The sequence below is a fragment of the Schistocerca americana genome, chromosome X (genome assembly GCF_021461395.2).
Source record: "Schistocerca americana isolate TAMUIC-IGC-003095 chromosome X, iqSchAmer2.1, whole genome shotgun sequence".
Taxonomy (NCBI): domain Eukaryota; kingdom Metazoa; phylum Arthropoda; class Insecta; order Orthoptera; family Acrididae; genus Schistocerca; species Schistocerca americana.
This window is the reverse complement of record NC_060130.1, coordinates 671,426,393-671,446,914: the sequence shown is the minus strand read 5'-3', so window position 1 is coordinate 671,446,914 and position 20,522 is coordinate 671,426,393. Positions and strand designations below refer to the sequence as shown.

Genomic DNA, 20,522 nt, shown 5'->3' with positions numbered 1-20,522 from the left:
AGGAACTTTTTTGTCCAATCACAAACCTGGTCTGGTGTTGTGTATGCTCTTTTTTTTTTTTTTTTTTTTTTTTTTTTTTTTTTTTTTTTTTTTTGTTAAGAGTGTCCGTACAAATAAGCTACTGTGTAGTATTCAAAGGGTATAGCAGTAACTGTTCAAAACAGAACGCAGTCTGCGAAGCAGTGCTAGGAATACTGGGACAAACACAGATAATCACATGACGTAGCGCTTGTGCCGAAAGTTTCCGGTTTGTTATGGGGGTTTACGATGACGACGACGATGTTGACGACGACGACGACGACGACGACGATGATGATGATGATGATGATGATGATGATGCTAAAACTGATGCTGAAATTAGATATGACCCCAGACAATGCACATAATTTTCAGTTTCACCACAATTGTTTCGTCGTCAGAAAAGCTAGAGTGTAAGCCCGCAGTAAACTTTGCTTTCGGAAGATGATCACATGAACTTTGTCGCATAGTAGTGACAGATACGAAGTGTGCTGTGGTTTGGCAACTGGTTTTACTGGCCCCAGTTTATTGTTTATGATTGAAAACCTCTCCTCGTCATTAGAGTTTCATGCATAGGAACTCATGATCGAGGGTTGTGCAAGCGAGCTTCACCATATGTGATTCATTCTTCCTTGTGTTTCTTCCGATCTCAGTCTGGTATCTGCTTTCTCCGTGGCTAGGTTTGTCTGAATATTCGAACCTAAATCGTTCCAAAATTATATTCCTGTAGATATACAGTTCTATTTATTTCACACATGTTCACATTTATAATGTGACAACAGTCACTAGCGGTGTCGTTCATACATTGGCTATCTTCAGATTCTACAATAAGAAAAGAAAAAATCAACATCAAAAACAAATAAAGTATTTCTGCTCTTCCATTTTTTATTAATATAATGTAAAAATCAAAATACATGAGTGTCATCCTTACACTTTATTGGTGACATTTCGTAATTGAAGCGTTGTCATACAAAATCTAAGAAAACCATCATGGAACCGTGCGATAAGTCGGCCGCTGTGGCGGAGCGGTTGTAGGCTCTTCAGTCTAGAACCGCGCGACCACTACGGTCGCAGATTCGAATCCTGCCTCGGACATGGATATGTGTGATGTCCTTAGGTTAGTTCGGTTTAAGTAGTTCTAAGTTCTAGGCGACTGATGACCTCAGTGCCCAGAGCCACTTGAACAATTTGAACCGTGCGATAAACATTAAATGTGTATAAAATGACAATGAATCAGATTTTAAAACGAAATTAAGATTCTATCCCACTATTTATACCAGAACTTTTTATGTATATGGAAGAGTCAAAGAAACAGGTACACCTGCCCAATATCGCGTAGGGCCCCCGCAAGCACGCGGAAGTGCCGCAGCACGACGTGGCATGGAGTCGACTAATGCCTGAAGTAGTGCTGGGGAGAATTGACACTATGAATCCTGCAGGGCTGTCCATAAATCTGTAAGAGTACGATGGGGGTGGAGATCTATTCTGAACAGCTCGTTAAAAGGAATCCGATATGCTCAATAATGTTCATGTCTGGAGAGATTGGTGGCCAGCGGAATTGTTTAAACTCGGTGAGCCACACTGAAACAGTTCAGGATGTGCGGGGGGTCGCATTGTTCTGCTGGAATTGCGCAAGTCCGTCGGAATGCACAACGGACATGAATGGATGCAAGTGATCAGACAGGAAGCTTACGTACGTGTCACCTGTCAGAGTCGTATCTAGACGTATCAGGGGTCCCATATCACTCCAACTGCACACGCCCCGTACCATTACAGAGCCTCCACCAGTTCGAACAGTTCCCGCTGACATGCAAGGTCCATAGATTCATGAAATTGTCTCCATATCCGTACACGTCCATCCACTCGATACAATATGAAACGACACTCGTCCGACCAGGCAACATGTTTCCAGGCATTAACAGTTCAACCCGGCCGGTGTGGCCGAGCGGTTCTAGGCGCGTCAGTCCGGAACCGCGCGACCGCTACGGTCGCAGGTTCGAATCCTGCCTCGGGCATGGATGTGTTTGATGTCCTTAGGTTGGTTAGGTTTAAGTAGTTCTAAGTTCTAGGGGACTGATGACCTCAGATGTTAAGTCCCATAGCGCTCAGAGCCATTTTGAACCAACAGTTCAATGTCGGTGTTAGACAGGCCCGGGCGAGGCGTGAAGCTTTGTGCCGTTCAGTCATTCGAAAGCCCATGTCGATGATGTTTCGTTGAATGGTTCGCACTCTGACACTTGCTGATGGCCCAGCACTGAAATCTGCAGCAATTTGCAGAAGGGTTGCATTTCTGTCACGTTGAACGACTCTATTCAGTCATCGTTGGTCCCGTTATTGCAGGATCTTTTTCCCGCCGCAGCAATGTTGGAGATTTGATGTTTTACTGGATTCCTGATATTCACGATACACTCGTGAAATAGTTATACGGGAAAATCCCAACTTCATCGCTACCTCGGAGATGCTGTGCCCCATTGCTCATGCACCGACTGTAACACCACGTTCAAACTCACTTAAATCTTGATAATCTGCCATTGTAGCAACAGTAACCGATCTAACAACTGCGTCAGACACTTGTTGCCTTGTATAGGTGTTGCTGACTGCAGCGCCGTAGTCTGCCTCTTTACGTATCTCTGTATTTGAACACGCATACCTATACCAGTTTCTTTCGCGCTTCAGTGTATTTAAGTAATCTATAATTATTTGATGAAATGCTCTCGAGATTTCCAGCAGGGTGTCAATATTTAAGTATCGCGACGTTTCGACTAGTGGCATATTGATCATCTTCTGTCGAAGTGTAGAGCTACTGTCGGTCCCATATATTTATACGCGTGATGCAGCCTGGGTACGAGCACTAGGATCTTGTGTGGTCGGCGGAAGAACCGCGGGGCTGGAGGCAAAGATATCGTGTGGGTGTAGGCCGAAGGCTCCTCTCGAACCTCTGCGTGGGCGTTCTCGATTCGTTTAGAGTACTAGCCACTGTTGGGGCGCTTTCGGCATATAGCCACTAACTCGAGATCGTGCGCTAAGCTTAGGTGACAACCTTCGTGTTTATGCAAAATATTCTCGTGAATTCTTATTTCTTGATTTCTATATTGTGCTTTCCCAGTAGCTACTGGGTTAACACAGTAACTTAGTGTTCTCAAAATAAAAGTTATGTTCTTCATTTAGGCTGTGCTCTGCCACTGCTGATTTCTCTCTGTGTCCTTGACGTATCGACATAATATCTTCCTGGCAGCGTTTCGAGATATAGTACTGCGTTTGACAGCTATACTGGCGGCCACATTCACCTCGGATGCCATATGTTCCGGGGAAGTGAAGTTTTACTGGCTCGTTTGTAGGGGCAAAAGTATCTTTCGTCTTCGTTTGTGACCAGTTTTGATGTCGCACTTTTCCAAGCAGCTTCACGATCATTGCTGAGAGTGGCCCGATTTATGGAAGAAAAACGAGTTTCTGTCCTCCTTCCTCTTCTTTCTGCTTTGTTACATCTTTTCCTTCTTTAAACGTCCTAATATGGGCTTCACAGAACCCATTTCCACAGAATATTTTCTTCAGGTGTTGTAGCTCAGCTGGGAGGCTTTTTTAACTTATGACGCACGCCCTATGTACCAGGGTGGTTAACACTGGACATCTCTGTGGATGATAGTTGCCACTTGTCGCACTCAGATACAGGTTTACAAAGGTCCTCTTCCTATAAACTACATGGTATAGCGTACCATGAGCCTTGTTCATTATTAGGATACGCAAGAAAGTAGTACATCCATTCTCTTCTAGTTCCACCGTGATTACGATATTTTGGTGAATGCTGTTTAAGCTTTTCTACTCTTACAGTACCTATATGCATTTTCAATGATTTTTAATGTTTGCGGCTGGAAGTGATGATTCACGAGTGCCAAGAAGTCTTGACGAGGAAATTAATTGAATAGTGATGTAATATCGAAGCTTATAAGCAGCTCATCTCTCTGCAGTTGCATGCTATTATGTATTGTCCTGAAACCGGACGAGTGCTTCACATGGTGACTGCAGTATTCCACAATGGTTTTAGAAGTGTAGCTACAAGGGGCGGTCAAAAATATGGAAACACCAAAAGCACGGCACATTACCGTGCCTAATAGGACGAAGAAAACCCGTTGGTGTTCAAAACAGATTCCCGTCACCTCGGAATGGATAAATACAAGGCCTATATGGTTTTAAAGGGCAAAATGCTGGCAAGGTCAGGCAACGATGATGGAGTTGGATAGCTATCACGCACTCCAGTCTAAAAAATAGGCCTCAAAAGCTCAATAGTATTGAGATCTGCTGACGGTCCTGGTTAGGGAAGATGCGACAGTTCATCCTTGTGCTCACAAAAACAGTTCTGGCTGATGCGAACTGAGTCAACAGGGACGCTGTTCTCTTCGTGCATAGCATTACCGTTGGAGAACAAACATTATATCACAGGATTGACCTGATCAGCCGAAATCGTCACAGTGTCCTTTCCAGGATTGCGTACTTACAGAGTATCCAAGGGGCCCGTGAAAAACCACGATATGGCTGACCAAATCCTCACCATACCCCGACCACGTTTCACTATTGGGAGAAAACTCGGCCAGAAGCTGGAAACAGTGTGAAACAAGTCTCATCCGACCAAATGACTTTCTTCCATTGCTCCAAAACCCAGGTTTTACGGCTTCGGCACTAAGTTTTCCGGTTACAAGCATTTGCATCACTGATGTGTGGTTTTGGAAATCCAGTTCGCCCTGCAATGGTCTGCTTGAGCAGCTCACTCGGTGTAATTTTGGTGCTGACAGCGTTCGCGATTGTGACATTCACTTCTGGAGTGACTTTCGCAGCTGTCGTCCTTTTATTTTTCGATAAGATCCTACTCAATTATCGTCTGTCACAATCACTCAACACACAGATTCATCCACGTAGCGACTTAGTGGATTAAGTTTTTCAGCTTTCCCTGTATGCGGAATAAAACTTCGACTCGGTGCCTCTTGAAACACCAAACACTCCAGCTCTCTTGGTTACGTTCGCGTCCACTATTTGAGCACCAAAAATTTGCCCACGTTCGAATTTACGTAGCTCCAGCAAATTCAGTCACAAGTACACAGAACACTGTTCTGATCACGACCTACACTAGTAACGAATTGAGGGCATTGCACAGCTCCTGTTTGTGATCAAAGAAAAGAGTTCAACCTACAGGCTTGGATAGCGTCTATTGCAGTCAAATGAAAACCGAACACCCGCCATAACACACCCGCGCTGCAGGTGGCGCCATTGTTATTACGTTTCGATACTGTTACCATTGTGGGTGGGGAAGGCCATGGTGCTACACCACATGTGCACGCTGTTGTTGGGTTATGACCTTGACGTTGGCGGACTTATCTAGAGTCGTCGTCCAGCTGTCATAGTATCCTACGGCTAGCGCCTGCGATTGGGCCACCCTTCAGACAGCAGTGTAGCGAGCGTGGCCTGCATTCCTCGCCCGCTCGCTACACGGACAGTGGTCATCTTATCGAAACAATTCCTTGAGCGTGGGACCACATTCGGACGAAACGCATTAGCCCTGATCTTCCATCGTGTGATTTCCACATCTTACGCGAATCTGAAGAAAGACGTGCGTGGACTCGGTTGCAGTCGGACGAAGCAGTGCGAGAGTGGGTGAGATGGATTCGTCAGCGGCCGACAGCGTTTTGCTAAACAGGAACAGATGGTACCGTCTTCCAGTAAGATAAATGTCTTACATGTGTAGTGTTTACTTTTGAATGGAACCATTCCATGGTCCAGTTATGGTGGGTGTTCGATTTTCATTTGACGCCCCTTTCCACAGGTCGGGGAGTAAATGATGTTGACAATGGCTGCATAGGGAGCCCTTCTCTGTTGAGTTTTGTAAATCCGTACAGGTGTGGTTTAGCTAGCGATCCAGGATACAGCTGTTTATTCACTTAGGTAGATATGAACTCGGGAGATCGTAGAACAAAGCAGCTATTTTTTGGAATATATCTAAGTACTATTTCTGTAACTAGCTAATATTCAGCTCTTTGTCAAATAATAGCTCATTTATGACTTTTGTGAATTTGCTTGTCATAAATGCCATAACTGTCTGTTTCTTCAGCTACTGGTCCTTCTGGAGCCCAGGAATCCATTTACCTTCGAACGCCGATTGTAAACGTATTTAGTGTTTGTAGATAAACGAATTTAATGGGTGGTAGAAGAGAGAATCTTTGTATTTTGAAATAACTTTTATTCTGTTTCAGCTGTTCGAGCTTACGTACTGAACTTGCAGATACTATCCGCACTGACGAATGGTGTGAAATTTCTTCGAGAACATTTCACAAGTTCCTTGCAGCAGAAGAACATGATTGTAGGATCATACAAATTCAGAAATTCTGTCACATATGTGTAAGAGAGTTACATATGCATACACTATCTGATCGCCGGCCGGTGTGGTCGAGCGGTTGTAGGCGCTTCAGTCTGGCACCGCGCGACCACTACGGTCGCAGGTTCGAATCCTGCCTCGGGCATGGATGTGTGTGATGTCCTTAGGTTAGTTAGGTTTAAGTAGTTCTAAGTTCTAGGGGACTGATGACTTCAGATGTTAAGTCCCACAGTGCTCAGAGCCATTTGAACCACTATCTGATCAAAAGTAGCCGGACACACCTATGTAATGCGCAATTGACCGTTAGACGTCACCAGAAGTGGACCCGCCAGCCTAAAAGGAGGTGTTGTCTGTAGAGAAAGAGTGACAACAAAATGGGTCGTCAGGACCGCTTAGTGACTGAGAACGTGGACTAGTCATTAGTTGACGTATGAGTAACAAATCCACCAGGGAAATTTCAACCGTTCCTAAGATGATGAAGTCGACTGTTGGTGACGTGATTGTGGACTGGGAACGTGGAGGGACAACAGCTAAACCAAGACCGGGTGCATTTCATGTACTGACGAACAGAGCATTGTGGAGAGTTATAACAAAGAAATCACATGAAATCAATGGAAGGAATAACTCGTGAGTTACACAGTACTACCAGGATTCCAGGTGGCACAATAATAGTGCGTAGGGAGTAAGAAGGAATGGGATACAGTGATCGAATAGCTCCTCATAGGCCACACACTTCTGTAGTCAGACGCTTGAAGTGATGGAAGGAGCGACGCCATTGGACAGTGGATGACTGGAGACGAGTGATTCGGAGCGATGAATCACGTATATCCTGTGTCAATCCGGCGGGAGTGTTTGGGTATGGTGAATACCTGGAGAACATTACTGCCGTTATGTTTAGTACTAAGAGCAAAGTGCAGACGGGACGGCGTTACGGTATAGGCGTGATATTCATGGTTAGGGAGTCGTCTTCCTATTGCGCCTAAGAAAACGCTAAATACGGAAGTATATGAACATATTTTACAGCATTGTGTACTGTGGACATAGAGGAACAGCTCGGAGGTTGTTTGTATCAGCTTGACAATGCACTCTGTCATACCAGGGGCCTTTGAAAAGTCCGTGCAAAGTCCGAGAGATGCAACCACCGGCGCGTGTCGAGGTCATGTTTAGTTAGTAGCATCTTTGGAAAGAACGCACACCAGGTTTCAGCCATATTGATCTATTTCTTTGTGTTTGGCATTCGTGTGAATCAAGGAAGCTGAGTGATTGTCAAAAAATGGACGAAAAATAATTTCGTGTAGTGATTAAACATTACTTTAAGAAAGACAAAACGCCTCAGGAGATTAAAGAGAAGCTTGATAAATAATACGGTGGCTCTGCAGCTTCCATGAGAACACTTTACAAGTGGTTTCAAAATTTTCAGAGTGTCTATATGGGCACAAGTGTTGCTAAACGTTCTGGAGGCCCTGTGGAGGTTACGACTCCAGAAATCATTGATGAAATCCATGATATGGTGATGGATGACAGAGTTAACATGCATGAGACTGCTAGTGCTGTGGGCATCTCGAATGAACGGGTACATAATATTTTGCATAAACATTTGGACATGAGAAAGCTATCCGCAAGATGTGTTCCGCGATTGCTGACACTTGACCAAAAACGGAATCGTGTGAAGTGTTGCAAGGAAGGTTTGTAGCTGTTGAGGAAGAATTCGCAGGACTTTAAGCGCCGTTTCGTCACTGTGGATGAAACATGGATACATTACTCTACTCCTGAAACCAAACAACAATCTAAACAATGGGTTACCAAGGGAGAATCTGCACCAAAAAGGCGGAAAGGTTATGGCGACTGTCTTTTGGGATTCGCAAGGGATTATCCTCATCGGCTGTCTGGAAAAGGGTAAAACTATTACAGGTGAATATTATTATCGTTATTCGACCGTTTGAAAACCGAGCTGCAAGAAAAACGCCGGGAATTTGACAGCAAAAAAGTCATTTTCCATCACGACAATGCACCAGCACACACCTCAGCAGTTGTGGTTGCAAAATTAATGGTCATAGGATTCCAACTCGTTTCCCATCCCCCCTATTCTTCGGAATTGCGTACCTCGGACTACTGTTTGTTCCCCAATTTGAAGAAATGGCTTGCGGGACAAAGATTTTATTCAAACGAGGAGGTGACTGCAGCAATTAATTGCTATTTTGCAGACTTGGACAATTCCTATTATTCGGAAGGGATCAACAAATTAGAACAGCGTTGGACAAAGTGTATAAATCTAAAAGGCGACTATGTCGAAAAATAAAAAAAAAGATTTACCTCAAACTCGTAAGTAGTTTTTATTTTTACACGGACTTTTCAAACGCCCCTCGTAAAGCAGTATCTGTGAGGCAATGCTTTGTGGACAATAAGATTTATTAAATGACCTGAGATGCTCGGAATTCCGATATGTACCGAACAGAACACCTTCGCGGAGAGTTAGAACGCCAATTTCGCTCCAGACCCCAGCGTCCAATATCATTAACTTTTCTGGTTTCGGCTTTTGTGAAAGAATGGGCTGCCATGCCTCCACTTTCAGACACATCATTGAAATTATACTCAGCAGAGCTCTAGTCATGTAATGGCGAACGGTGGAGAAACCCCATGTTACTGTTCGCTAGCAGATGTCCGAACACTTTTGACCAGATTACGTAGGTCCACTGTTAACGATTTTACTGTGATGTATAAACGCCAGAGAAGCACACCTTCAGGCATCTGTTAGGCTGAAGAAATAAAACGCTGACCACCGAACTGCAAACCATGCTCAGCCAACCTATCTTACTAATTATTGTAGCAGACTTCCGTTGCAGCTGACACAGCTCAGTGACAGAACGACCCTCCTGTTTGTGGTAAGTCTCGAGTTCAGTGGTCGTACTGCTTCCCAGAAGTTATTAATCAAAAGGAAGCGTAGTGTCGCCCTTTATGGTGATTTAAACAACTCTGGTGTCGAGCAAATAAGTATGGCCGCTGTTGTACGCCAAGTCTGCTAATGCAGACTCTAAGCATGAAGTTTTCCCTGCCGAACTGAAACGTACCCTGACTACTGATGTGACATAATAGTGAAACGCAGGATTTCTGTTCCGACTCAACTAAATGTGCAAGCCATAAGAGTGAGTTAAGTGCCACTAATTTAATGAGTGTTATGTGATCCATGCGTGGTTTACAAAAAAAGATTGAAAAGTGAAATAAAATGCTGCATTGTAGGAAGTTTTTCTTGTATTTTGCACCTGTAAAAGGACTGAAAAATTTCTTTTCCCAGCTCTCCGTCGCTTTGTGGCACAGGATGTCATCAAGTCAAAGAATATGAGCAGATATACGGAAAACATGCTGCCGTGCGCAACTTGGGGAACCTGAAACTGAATACAAGTCAGTGTTAAGGATGCGTGGGAACGATAGCCCTGTGACGGTCCTTTGACACTCTCTACGTGAAAGCTTTAATGCATAGAATCCAAGTGTCTTTGTGATGGAATACTCTCTATCTTATTAAATACGACTGGTGAAATAGATGTCTTAAATTTGCTAACAGAATTCGAAATATCTTCTAAGAAGAGCAATGCTTTAGAAACAAAGGATCACATGCTTTGGACGTGATAGTGCTGTCTTTGAAAGATTGTCAAAATAGTAATGTCATTACACTTATTTAACTTGACACACAAACCATACAAAATCACCGTTTTGTATTAATTTTTGACTAACACAGAAGTGAATTCTACTGCAGTTCAGGGGAAGATGAAGACAGACTTAATGTGGCCATGCGTATTTGCCACAGCACCAAAAGTGCGAATAGGGTAAGTAGTTCACAGATATTACCAAAAGGATCCCGGATTCATAGAGGAGTAGGAAACATAGGTTCCAAACTGGATAATCCGTGAAATAAAAGTGCGACTTGTGCAACTTTCAGAAGACGTCGACTGTATTTGGTGAAGTGCGTCAGAGTGCGTTCGCGGACAAAAGAAGTAAGTTATTTAAATGAATTCATAAACTTTTTAAGGCATAGTCAATTTGCACTTTGTATGTGTGTGTGTGTGTGTGTGTGTGTGTGTGTGTGTGTGTGTGTGTAAGACTGCGTTGAAAGATGGTATTTATTGCCGTAATGAATAAGTTTATATTTTTTTCTCTTACTCTCACAGTTAAATTTGCTTATGATACAGGTCTGGAATTGCTCTGTAAGATATGTATGGACGATGTATGTAACTATTTTAATTCTTTGTGAATGGTAGTGCAAATAATAGCGTAACATGGGATAGTGCACAAAACGGTGAATGTTTATAGACTTTTTAAGTACTTACAGCCAGACCAAGCGAAGTGTGTGCCAAATGCCGAGGGCAATACACAGAGTTATGTGCGTGCTGAAGATAAATGATAAATGAAACAGTGAGTATAAACTGTGGGCGTTTGCATTATTCTCCTCTCCTGAGAAGGAATACAAAATAATAACAAACTAATACGACCTGAAGATACTTCAACGCAAAAAATTGTAAAAGGTACCACTGTCCTAGCCACACACTTTGTTAAACCGAGCTACGATGTAGTAGTTGTGAACATTGCCCTTCACTAGTGATAGATATTTGAGAAGCAAAACAAGAAAAAACAATGTTCATTGACGGTAGGAAAAGAAACAATTTACAAGTTCCTTCCATAAATTAAACGACATGCATCATTAACAGATTATCGATAGAACAACTGGAAATTTTAATAAGAGGAGAACGAAGAGAAGCCCATCGTCGTCCGATATGGCGCATAAGAGCTGAATACCTCAGAAGACACGTGGGCAGTAAGCTCGTAGATAGAGCGCAACAACTGCTAGACAAAGGTGCGCAGTAACTGTGGTCTATGCCCACAGAGATAACGAAACGTGAACAAGAGGGCTCAGTGCAGAACAAGAAGTGGGCTCCGGTAAATTTCGTGGGGACTTCTGCTCTTTGCTTCATCCAGTGGATACCTTCTCCTGGGAATCCTGGAGTCGCAGCATCACAGGAGCTCGGTGATTTAGCATCTACAGTTGCGTTTTATAAGATGAGGCTAAACTTTAAATGTTCTGGTACTGTAGCAAGTTTACAGACGTACAGAACGGCCCGAAAGTGATGACCTGAAATTAAGCCTTCTGTAGAGATCAATTCTCACACGTCCACTATTCTACAGGACTTCCGTTACAGTTCAGATACAGACGACAGAGACATAAAGTCCTCTCAAGAGGCATAGGAATCATGTATTCAGGTCGTACTGCTGTCCTGAAGCCACTGTTCGAAGTAATTGTATTCGTAACACAGCTTAAAATGCAGACGACACTGTAACTGGCATGTAGCAGTAGAAAAGGTTTTATGGAGTGATAAGCTAAAATATATGATATGGCGTCTCGCAGCTGCTACCTTAAGCGCTTTATGGCAGACATGGGAACGATAAATCTGGATAACTGGACGGGCGAAACCTGTGACTTACCCACTGCATCATCTTGTTTCGTCAGTATTTAAGAGAACACCAAGTGACATTTCAGAGCGGCCAGCGCGAATTGCCATGAATGACAAGATCACCTAATCAAGTTCATGCGAGAAAATCCTACAGCCATACAGGCTCATAAATTGCCTGAACGGTGCCTTGTTAGCAAGAAACATCCGAGGCGTTATGTGGTTTACGCAGTACCTAGTCGCACAACATACACAAGGCCTATAAGACTCTTACAGTGAGTCACGCCAGAATGCCCATACACTGAGTACTCTACTTTTTAATGAGCAGCCTCAGAAGCCCCAAAAGACTGACTTGTATGCTGTGACTTCATCAAAGGCCTCGGCTAGTCTTCTGTACCCATACCTCTTGGAGCTAAGGAACGTCTCATTGTCCAGTCAGACACATAAAGTTCCCACATTCAGTTCTGATTTAGTGTCAGGCTGCATGAGTTGTCTTTGGCTCCAGACTGTTGTCACCCGTCAGTTTTGAAGTAAGTGTTGTGATCCATAATTTTCATGGTGATGCCTCAAGTGCTCTTATCGGTTAACACTTGATAGCAGCTGCCGAGAAGAATTCAATTCTTGTAGTATTCTAAGACAGTATATCGCATTCGTTTGGCACCTACTATTATTATCGCTCTAAAGTCATCAGCTCATATCGTCTGGTCTTAATACATTTGTTGTTGGTAACCCTTTCAGGGTATAAGGTCGTGGTCCACGGAAATCTTCTCTTCCTAACTTTCCGCCCAGAACTGCGCTTGACATCTTCACAGGCGTTGCTCCTCCGTTGGCAGGACTCAACGCAGGAGCAACGCCTCTGAAGATGTCCAGCGCAGTTCTGGACGAAACGTTAGGAACAGAAGAATTTGGTGGACCACGACCTTATACCCCGACAGGTTTACCAGCAGCACTGTCATCCGGTCATGAAAGCCTTCATACCATCATAATGCATTTTCTCTCTCTGCCCGTAACAAGTCTGAACGTAGGCACTCCGATAAATGATATCTACTTTTTCTAGCGTGGTTTGCCGCCACTCTTGTTCTTCTGGTATACTTCGATTCAGGATCACAACTTTCCTGTAGAACACTATATATGGAAGTTGAGAAATTCATGTAACATGCAGCAACATTTAGCCGAACCATAGCATCAGCAGTCTATTTAGTGAGTCTTGTAATAATAATAGTAATAATAATGGCTAATTAGTTCACAGGAAATACACTTTTTGAAAGAAAGCAATTGAAAAACTTTGCACTGAAAATTAAAGAGTTTCAGTTTCAAGACAATAATTTACAGCGTTGATATTCAGTTGATTATAAGGAACATAGTTAGAAGTACTCATTGTTACAGTTTCCTGCTAATATATTTTCACTTAATTTACAACAAATATCATTCAGGATCACTGATTGTGATACAATAAATAACAGTCTATTAATTTGATATTCCGAAGTTCATCTAATACATTTTAAGATAATTTCTCGTGGCCAAGTACTTATAAGACGCTTTTAAATAGTAAGCAGTACAAGCATGACATGGCAATCCTGTAAACGAATACAGATGCAAAGCAAATGTCTAAGAGAAAAAAAATATCCCAAACTACGAATGGCTAAGGATTAACATAGAACGAGGACCATATGCAAGACTACAGTACGGATTGTTTCAAATAAGATACAGTACTGCTATGTTACGAGTAAAGGCATAGAAACATTCGTAACAAATGCAAAACAAAACAAAAGATTTTCCTGGAAAAGAAACAAATGCCGACAGCATTTTCTTTAAAACAAATATAACTCTATTACGACGAAAATATAATATACTCACTTTCCAGTCTTGCCATTTTATCAAGGGTGAATGGATTATCATTAATATACAGTGACACAAGGCAGAGGATAAGAGCTGGGAGGTTGGATGCCCAAATGGAGAGCAACTACTTGAGTGTACCACTTGTAATCCGTTAGTTCGGCATACTGCCTAGTAGGAGCAGGTCTGGACAACACTCGAATGCCGCTCCAAGCTAGCAAACATAAGAAAAAATAAAACAAAAATTAAAAAACTGAAGTAAGGAAAATTTCAGGGAAGCAATTATGCATGCAATGAAACTTACAACTACAACCTTGTTATCCTGTTACAAAACTTAATGTTTGAAAAATAATAAAAATGTATTGTAATATATATTAGATACTTCCTATAGCAAACCGTAACCACCAAGTTCTGCGTGTAAGCCAACTCTGTTAATCAGACTGAGCTTCACAGTGCAAAACAACACAGTATGCTATAGCAAAACACAACTATCAAATTCTGAAATCCTCAGAGCATTACTCAAAAGTAAATGTAAGCCAATGACTGTGTTAATCAGACAGGTTTCGCAGCAAAGTGACCCAAGCACACACAAACGAAACTTATCTGATACTCATCATGGTAATATTCCAGCGTTTGATAACTGACGGAACTGTTAATGCAAAATCACATATATGTGTGGTATAAGTGCCTGTAGTGTGTGTGTGTGTGTGTGTGTGTGTGTGTGTGTGTGTGTGTGTGTGTGTGGGCGCGCGCGCATTCGCAAATGCGCTTGCTTGTACGTATGAGCATGTTCAGTTAACTTAATTTAAAGGCAAGTTAAATATTGTGGTCATCATCACCGTCGTCATCGTCATCATCATCATCATCATCTAGCTGACATCCACTTCTGCAAAAAGGTCTCACGTAGAGATTTCCGTGCTTTGCGGTCTTGAACGGTAAGCATGTAGGTTTCACTTGTGTGTTTTCTACGCATCCCCCTAAGGCCGTCATCTCAGTCTTTTCTCATCTCTTGGAATACAGCAAACAACTTAGTCGCCTACCATCCATTTGCCTGGCTACATGTCAAGTCCTCTCTCACTTCATGTTCATTACAGTTACAATTACGACTTCCTCTTCGATTTTTTCCCGATCCATTTATTTTCCTGTCTCTCCTAATAATTCGCAAATGCATCTCTCCATTTCTTGTGGAGGTGTCCTCAGTTTCCGAATTATTTTGGAATTAAAAGTCTATTTATCACTGTCATAAGTCGATTTTGGTAATTTACAGTATCAAGTACAGACGAAGTCTGATTAAAATCATCCGGATGCCCTTGTGTAATACGGAACTCATCACTAGGTTTCACGAGAGGCTGATCCGCCAAAGTAAAAGGAGGACAGGAATGTCATATTGTCATTAGAAAAGCAGTAACAGCAGAACTCAGTGACTTCTAACGGTGTTCTAGTCATTAGATGTCACCTGAGTAACAAATCCATCACAAATATTGTTACGCCGTCGCCAAGGTAACCCCTGCGGGCCGGCAACACATCTAACACCACATAGGAGTGAAGTTGTCTAAACCCCAAGGCGTAAGCAATGGTGAACGTCAGCTGTTTTGGAAACAGACATTCCGCGTACGACTTTCTGCAGAGGGAGTTCGAGATGGCCTGCAGAAAGTATTACTACACCAACATCTGATTGGCTGGCCAGTACTATTTAAAGGCTAGAACCAGCACCGGACGTCAGTCCACGCTGAATACCGACCTCAAGGACGTCTCCATGGAAGATTATGTCATCGGAATAGGACATGGAATTAAGTGTATGTGTGCTACCACGGACTCTTGTGGGAAACTTAGTAGTTATCTTTTGTTGCCTCTAGTAGAAAATTCTTACTGGCTTTGTGACTGTGACTTTTCGTTGTTAAGCAGTCATTTCCATGTAGACTCACGTAAATAAAAGTTGTATTGTAAAAACTTTCAAATTGTCAGTTACAACGAATATTTCATTCCTTCTAAATCTGTCTATATAATTATGAAGTGGAAGTGCGAAAGTACCACCACAGCTAAAACAAGACCAGGCAGATCTCACGTGCTACCAGCATTCCAGTTAGCACAATGACTGTGCTTAGCGACTTAAAAATAATGGGGCGCAATGGTCGAGCAGTTCCCTATACGTTAACCACAAGCGTCGGAGCGAAGATGAGGAACGCAAGAGAAGAGAAGGCGGTGAAACGACGACGGCCAGTAGAGCTCTGACCAGGACGTCACCATGGTAGAGGCGGCATCTAGCCGAAGCGAATATAAGCGCCGCTCCTGCCAGCCTCGGTTGGACATTAGTGGACAATATTAGCACGGCTTAGCAGAGAGTGCTACGATATCGGTTACTAGTGATCCATATCTATTGCTTGTTTGGACTTGGTCTATAACGAAGATCATTACTGTTTGCAAGCCGCCCATCGCTTGCGACACTTGCTGTACATTCAAATTAAGTATTGTCAATTCTGCTTTATTGAAATAAAACTATTAATGCTATATATTTGAATTGTTATGTAGCATTACAAGAACGCAGCATCCTTTAGGCACCCTATACGAGACGAGTGGGCAAACCTCACATTTGGCGACGAGGGCTCAACACTGTAAGTCGCACATTTCTGAGGTCAACCTTAAGTGAAGCTTGAGGTGGCATAAAGAGCAACGCTACTGAACAGTGGATTACTGGGAATGTGTGATTTGGAGTGACGAATCATGCTGGAGCAATCGGGTTGGATGATTTAGGTTGGCGAATGCCTGGAGAACGTTACCTTTCATCAATGCCAACAGTGAAGTACGGAGGTGGGGAGGAAGCGTTGTTTTGTGATTTGGTACGGGGGGGGGGGAGGGGGGAGAGGGGGGGGGGAGCGGCACCTCTCGGTTAGAGCGTAGACCCGTTGTTGCGCTTACGAAAACGCCAAACGCGGGAGGATATGAACACATTTTACAGCATTGCGCACTACCTGCAGTAGGTGAAGAGTTCAGAGACGATGGCTGCTTATGTCAGGATGACAATGCACCCTGTGAGGCAATGGTTTGTGGACAATAACGTTCCTGAAATGGACGGGCCTACCTAGAGTCCAGACCTTAATCCACTGTAACACCTTAGAACGTCGACTTCGCTCTGGGACTCCAGAGTCCAACATCACACCTTCTCTGGTTACGACTCTTGAGAAAGAATGGTCTGCCATTCCTCCAGACATTCAGACACCTCACTGTATCTGACCTGAAGCCATATTAAAGGCGAAGGATGGACATCCCCATATTGATGGCCAGTAATAGGTGTCTGGATGTCTCTGGTATGTTTAAAACACTTACGCAAAAGACCCTCATATTGTTAGATTTTGACGTAAATTCTATTTGAAACTAATTGACAGATTCCACATCACAGAGAATTAGCATTAACATGATTCATGGGACATTAAAACGACGGAATAAATCTGTAACTGTTAGCCTAGGATCAGGTGGATCGGCTGAGTATATTCATGCCAAAGTATGGATCATCTGTAATTGTTACGACAGGAAAAAATCTCTATTCTGGTAAGATACCTGAATTCTTCTGTTCGACAGGCTGCCATACTCTCAAAATCCTTACTGTTTGCGCCGTGCACGATATAATGCTCTCGGCTTGTGGGCTTGTTCTTATGAACGCCACTGAAATCTCACAACTCGAGTGATCCCAGCCACAACACCACAATCTTGTCCCTCCTCTGGAAGAAAACTTTTCGTGTTTGGAACCAATGGTCAGGAGAGAGCAGCTGACGTGAGTATGATGATGACTCAAGTAGCCATATAGAAACTTAGCTGCTATCTCGTTGCATTGCCAAAATAGTCTTTCAATGAATCCTCTGGTCAGCTTAAGGTACTTTTACTTGGGTGTAACGCTACATGCTGCGTTAAATTTCAACCTCCATTGCACATGTAAGATGGTAAATGGGCTCTCTTGTAAAACTGAGTACACACTTGCAGGCAACGTGTTCGCAAGCAGCTCATGAGCCTTGGGGAGGAAATTTAACGCGAATAGCCTTGCCTAACTATTTTGTGATCCATATCTCTCGTGTGCGCGTGGAAACGTAGCAGCACGCAACGACGCCATCTCCACTGAACCTGAGCGCCCATTTGCACTCACCAAACTTTAAGCCTTGCCGTAGGTCAATGCTTCGAATGCAGTTGGCGTTTGGAACGGGTGGCACTTCCGAGGACGTAGGACCAGGTTTCTCAGACACGTGGATGCTTTGTGTGATCGGGAATCAGGGAGATGGGTGCTTGTCGATGGTTTTACTTAGAGTGTTAATCAGACTTGAGCGTTTGGCATGGCATAGTGGCTGCACGAATTTCAGCATTTTGCCGATATTCCAATCGCAAATAATTTAAAGACGATTGTGTTAACCCTTTCTTGGTTATTTGATAGCAATTTCGACTATACTATACTACAGGCAGTGAAAGATAGTTGATGAGACTCATGGACTTGATACGAGGATTCATGCTAATCCCTCAGACAACAGCAATCTCGCAAGGGAGGTCGCAACGAGGGACTCTTGTCACGAACCTCATGCGAGCAATGTAGAAAGTTGCGAGGTGCTCATCAGCCTCTCGGCTGTCGTGTGGTCCTCAGAAATATTCAATAGCTGTATAATGGGAGCATAGCCTAATTTTGTTGTTCACTTCAGTGGTGGCCGTGTGTATGTGTGTGTGTGTGTGTGTGTGTGTGTGTGTGTGTTTGTGTGCGTGCGTGTGTGCGTGCCTGCGTGTCTCTCTAGAAACTGAGTATATGAGTAAGAAGCACTTTAATACTGAATACTTCTTTACATGCCAAGATGATGTGCAAATCTACGGGAACGGCGCCGGTGTAGCCACGTTGGCCGGCCGGTATGGCCGAGCGGTTCTAGGCGCTTCAGTCTGGAACCGCACGACTGCTACAGTCGCAGGTTCGAATCCTGCCTCGGGCATGGGTTTAAGTGGTTCTAAGTTCTAGGGGACTGATGACCTCCGCTGTTAAGTCCCATAGTGCTCAAAGCCATTTGAACCATTTTTTGTAGCCACGCTACACTGAAAACTGGTGACGGAAAGTAATTTGCCGTTTGCGGTGAGGCGTTCGAGTGACACACTGTAAGACCTGTGTCTGTGTACAGAACTGTAGATCCCTGATACTCTGTGACGCCCAGGAACCGGACTCTGTGTTCTAATGGCTTCTATGATCATCTCTGGACGTAGGAAGGCATTTTAATGTCTGGTGGCTGTGGCTATTGCGGTTTATAATATTAGTGAAAAACATTATCTGACCCTGCTAGCTACTCGTGCTTATGCTAATGTAGTTATTGTATGTTACCGATCAACAACAGTGTATCGACATTTGTCTTAACAAACATTTCTGACTACAATCTACCCTGCAACATCGTTACTCGCGTTTTAGACTGTTTCTGATCACGCTGTATAATAATATTGGCGATATCTCTGTTTAAAGTGTGGTAGATTGGTATATGCAATACAGACACAAAACACATACGTTACACACAAAGGACATGCAAAGACTTGTCATACGTCATAGTATCAGATTCATAATTTATGATACTCGTGTTGTGGGCAAATCTCTTCATGTTTCCGAAAAATCAGTTCTGTGAAGACAAATACACTGATCTGGACCAGATACCAATAAATTTTAACTTCTTTTTCCAATTTATCCTCGTGCTGCATGCTCTTTACGGTGTTTCTCCTCTCCGGGAGAATCTCTAGGTTTGAAACTCTGTGGAACACTATTTCCTTTTAGCTTTAAGAGCACAGATGCCTGTTATTAAACTGTAACTTATTTGAATGTTTATTTAACCATTTATTTTAAACAATCAAGTAGAGCGAAGAGCCGAAAATGGACAATTGTGTATATAGCATGGCACCAGTAAGAAACACATGAATGATATTGCGATCTTCGTTTCCCCATACCGACTCCAGAGTCATTACTATAACGCCATTTATTTAACTGAGAAAACCTATTAATTCGTTTACAGCTAATGTGTACTACAGAGTGCAACATTCAGCTTTCACTGGCTTCTTCACGTCTTCTACGCCACACGCGGGACTGCGCACAAACATACACTTAATCGTGTAGGAAACGACACAGTAGATTTTCAGATAATCTGTTATGACATATTATTAAATTGGAAAACAAAATCACTAGCTAAATAAAATTCAACTGATTGCTAAAAGCCGGCCGGTGTTGCCGAGCGCTTCCAGGCGCTACAGTCTGGAACCGCGTGACCACTACGGTCGCAGGTTCGAATCCTGCCTCGGGCATGTATGTGTGTGTTGTCCTTAGGTTAGTTATGTTAAGTAGTTCTAAGTTCTAGGGGACTGATGACCTCAGATATTAAGTCCCATAGTGCTCAGAGTCATTTGAACCAATTTGATTGCTAAAAATAATATAAGATTATTGGTCCCGATAGTAAGCACAATGGATAACAAATTAGTTAGTGAAAAAGCTCCCAGGCTGTGGCTAAGCCATGTCTCCGCAATATCCTTTCTTTCAGGAGTGCTAGTTCTGCAAGTTTCGCAGGAGAGCTTCTGTAAAGTTTGGAAGGTAGGAGGCGAGGTACTGGCAGAAGTAAATCTGTGAGGAAGGGGCGTGAGTCGCGCTTGGGTAGCTCAGTTGGTAGAGCACTTGCCCGCGAAAGGCAAAGGTCTCGAGTTCGAGTCTCGGTCCGGCACACAGTTTTAATCTGTCAGGAAGTTTCATATCAGCGCCCACTCCACTGCAGAGTGAACATCTCATTCTGGAAACAAATTAGTTACTCCAGGAGACATCACGCTAATACCTCTAGCGTATATAGCGGCCTCAGTTCAACGAGGAAGAGGGCCCACAAATTTCTTCA

The 20,522-nt window shown here is 43.2% G+C and overlaps 1 protein-coding gene across 5 annotated transcripts in view; it reads right to left on the bottom strand.

Moving 5' to 3' along the window:
• LOC124555769 (cAMP-regulated phosphoprotein 21) overlaps nt 1-20,522 on the bottom strand; it is a 989,726-nt gene that overhangs the window by 426,538 nt on the left and 542,666 nt on the right. For all 5 annotated transcript variants that reach the window (XM_047129817.1, XM_047129815.1, XM_047129818.1 and 2 more), the window contains one exon: nt 13,675-13,867. In XM_047129817.1, the coding sequence (XP_046985773.1) occupies nt 13,675-13,690 (16 nt within the window). In that variant the 5' untranslated portion in view covers nt 13,691-13,867. The remainder of the gene's footprint in view (nt 1-13,674; nt 13,868-20,522) is intronic.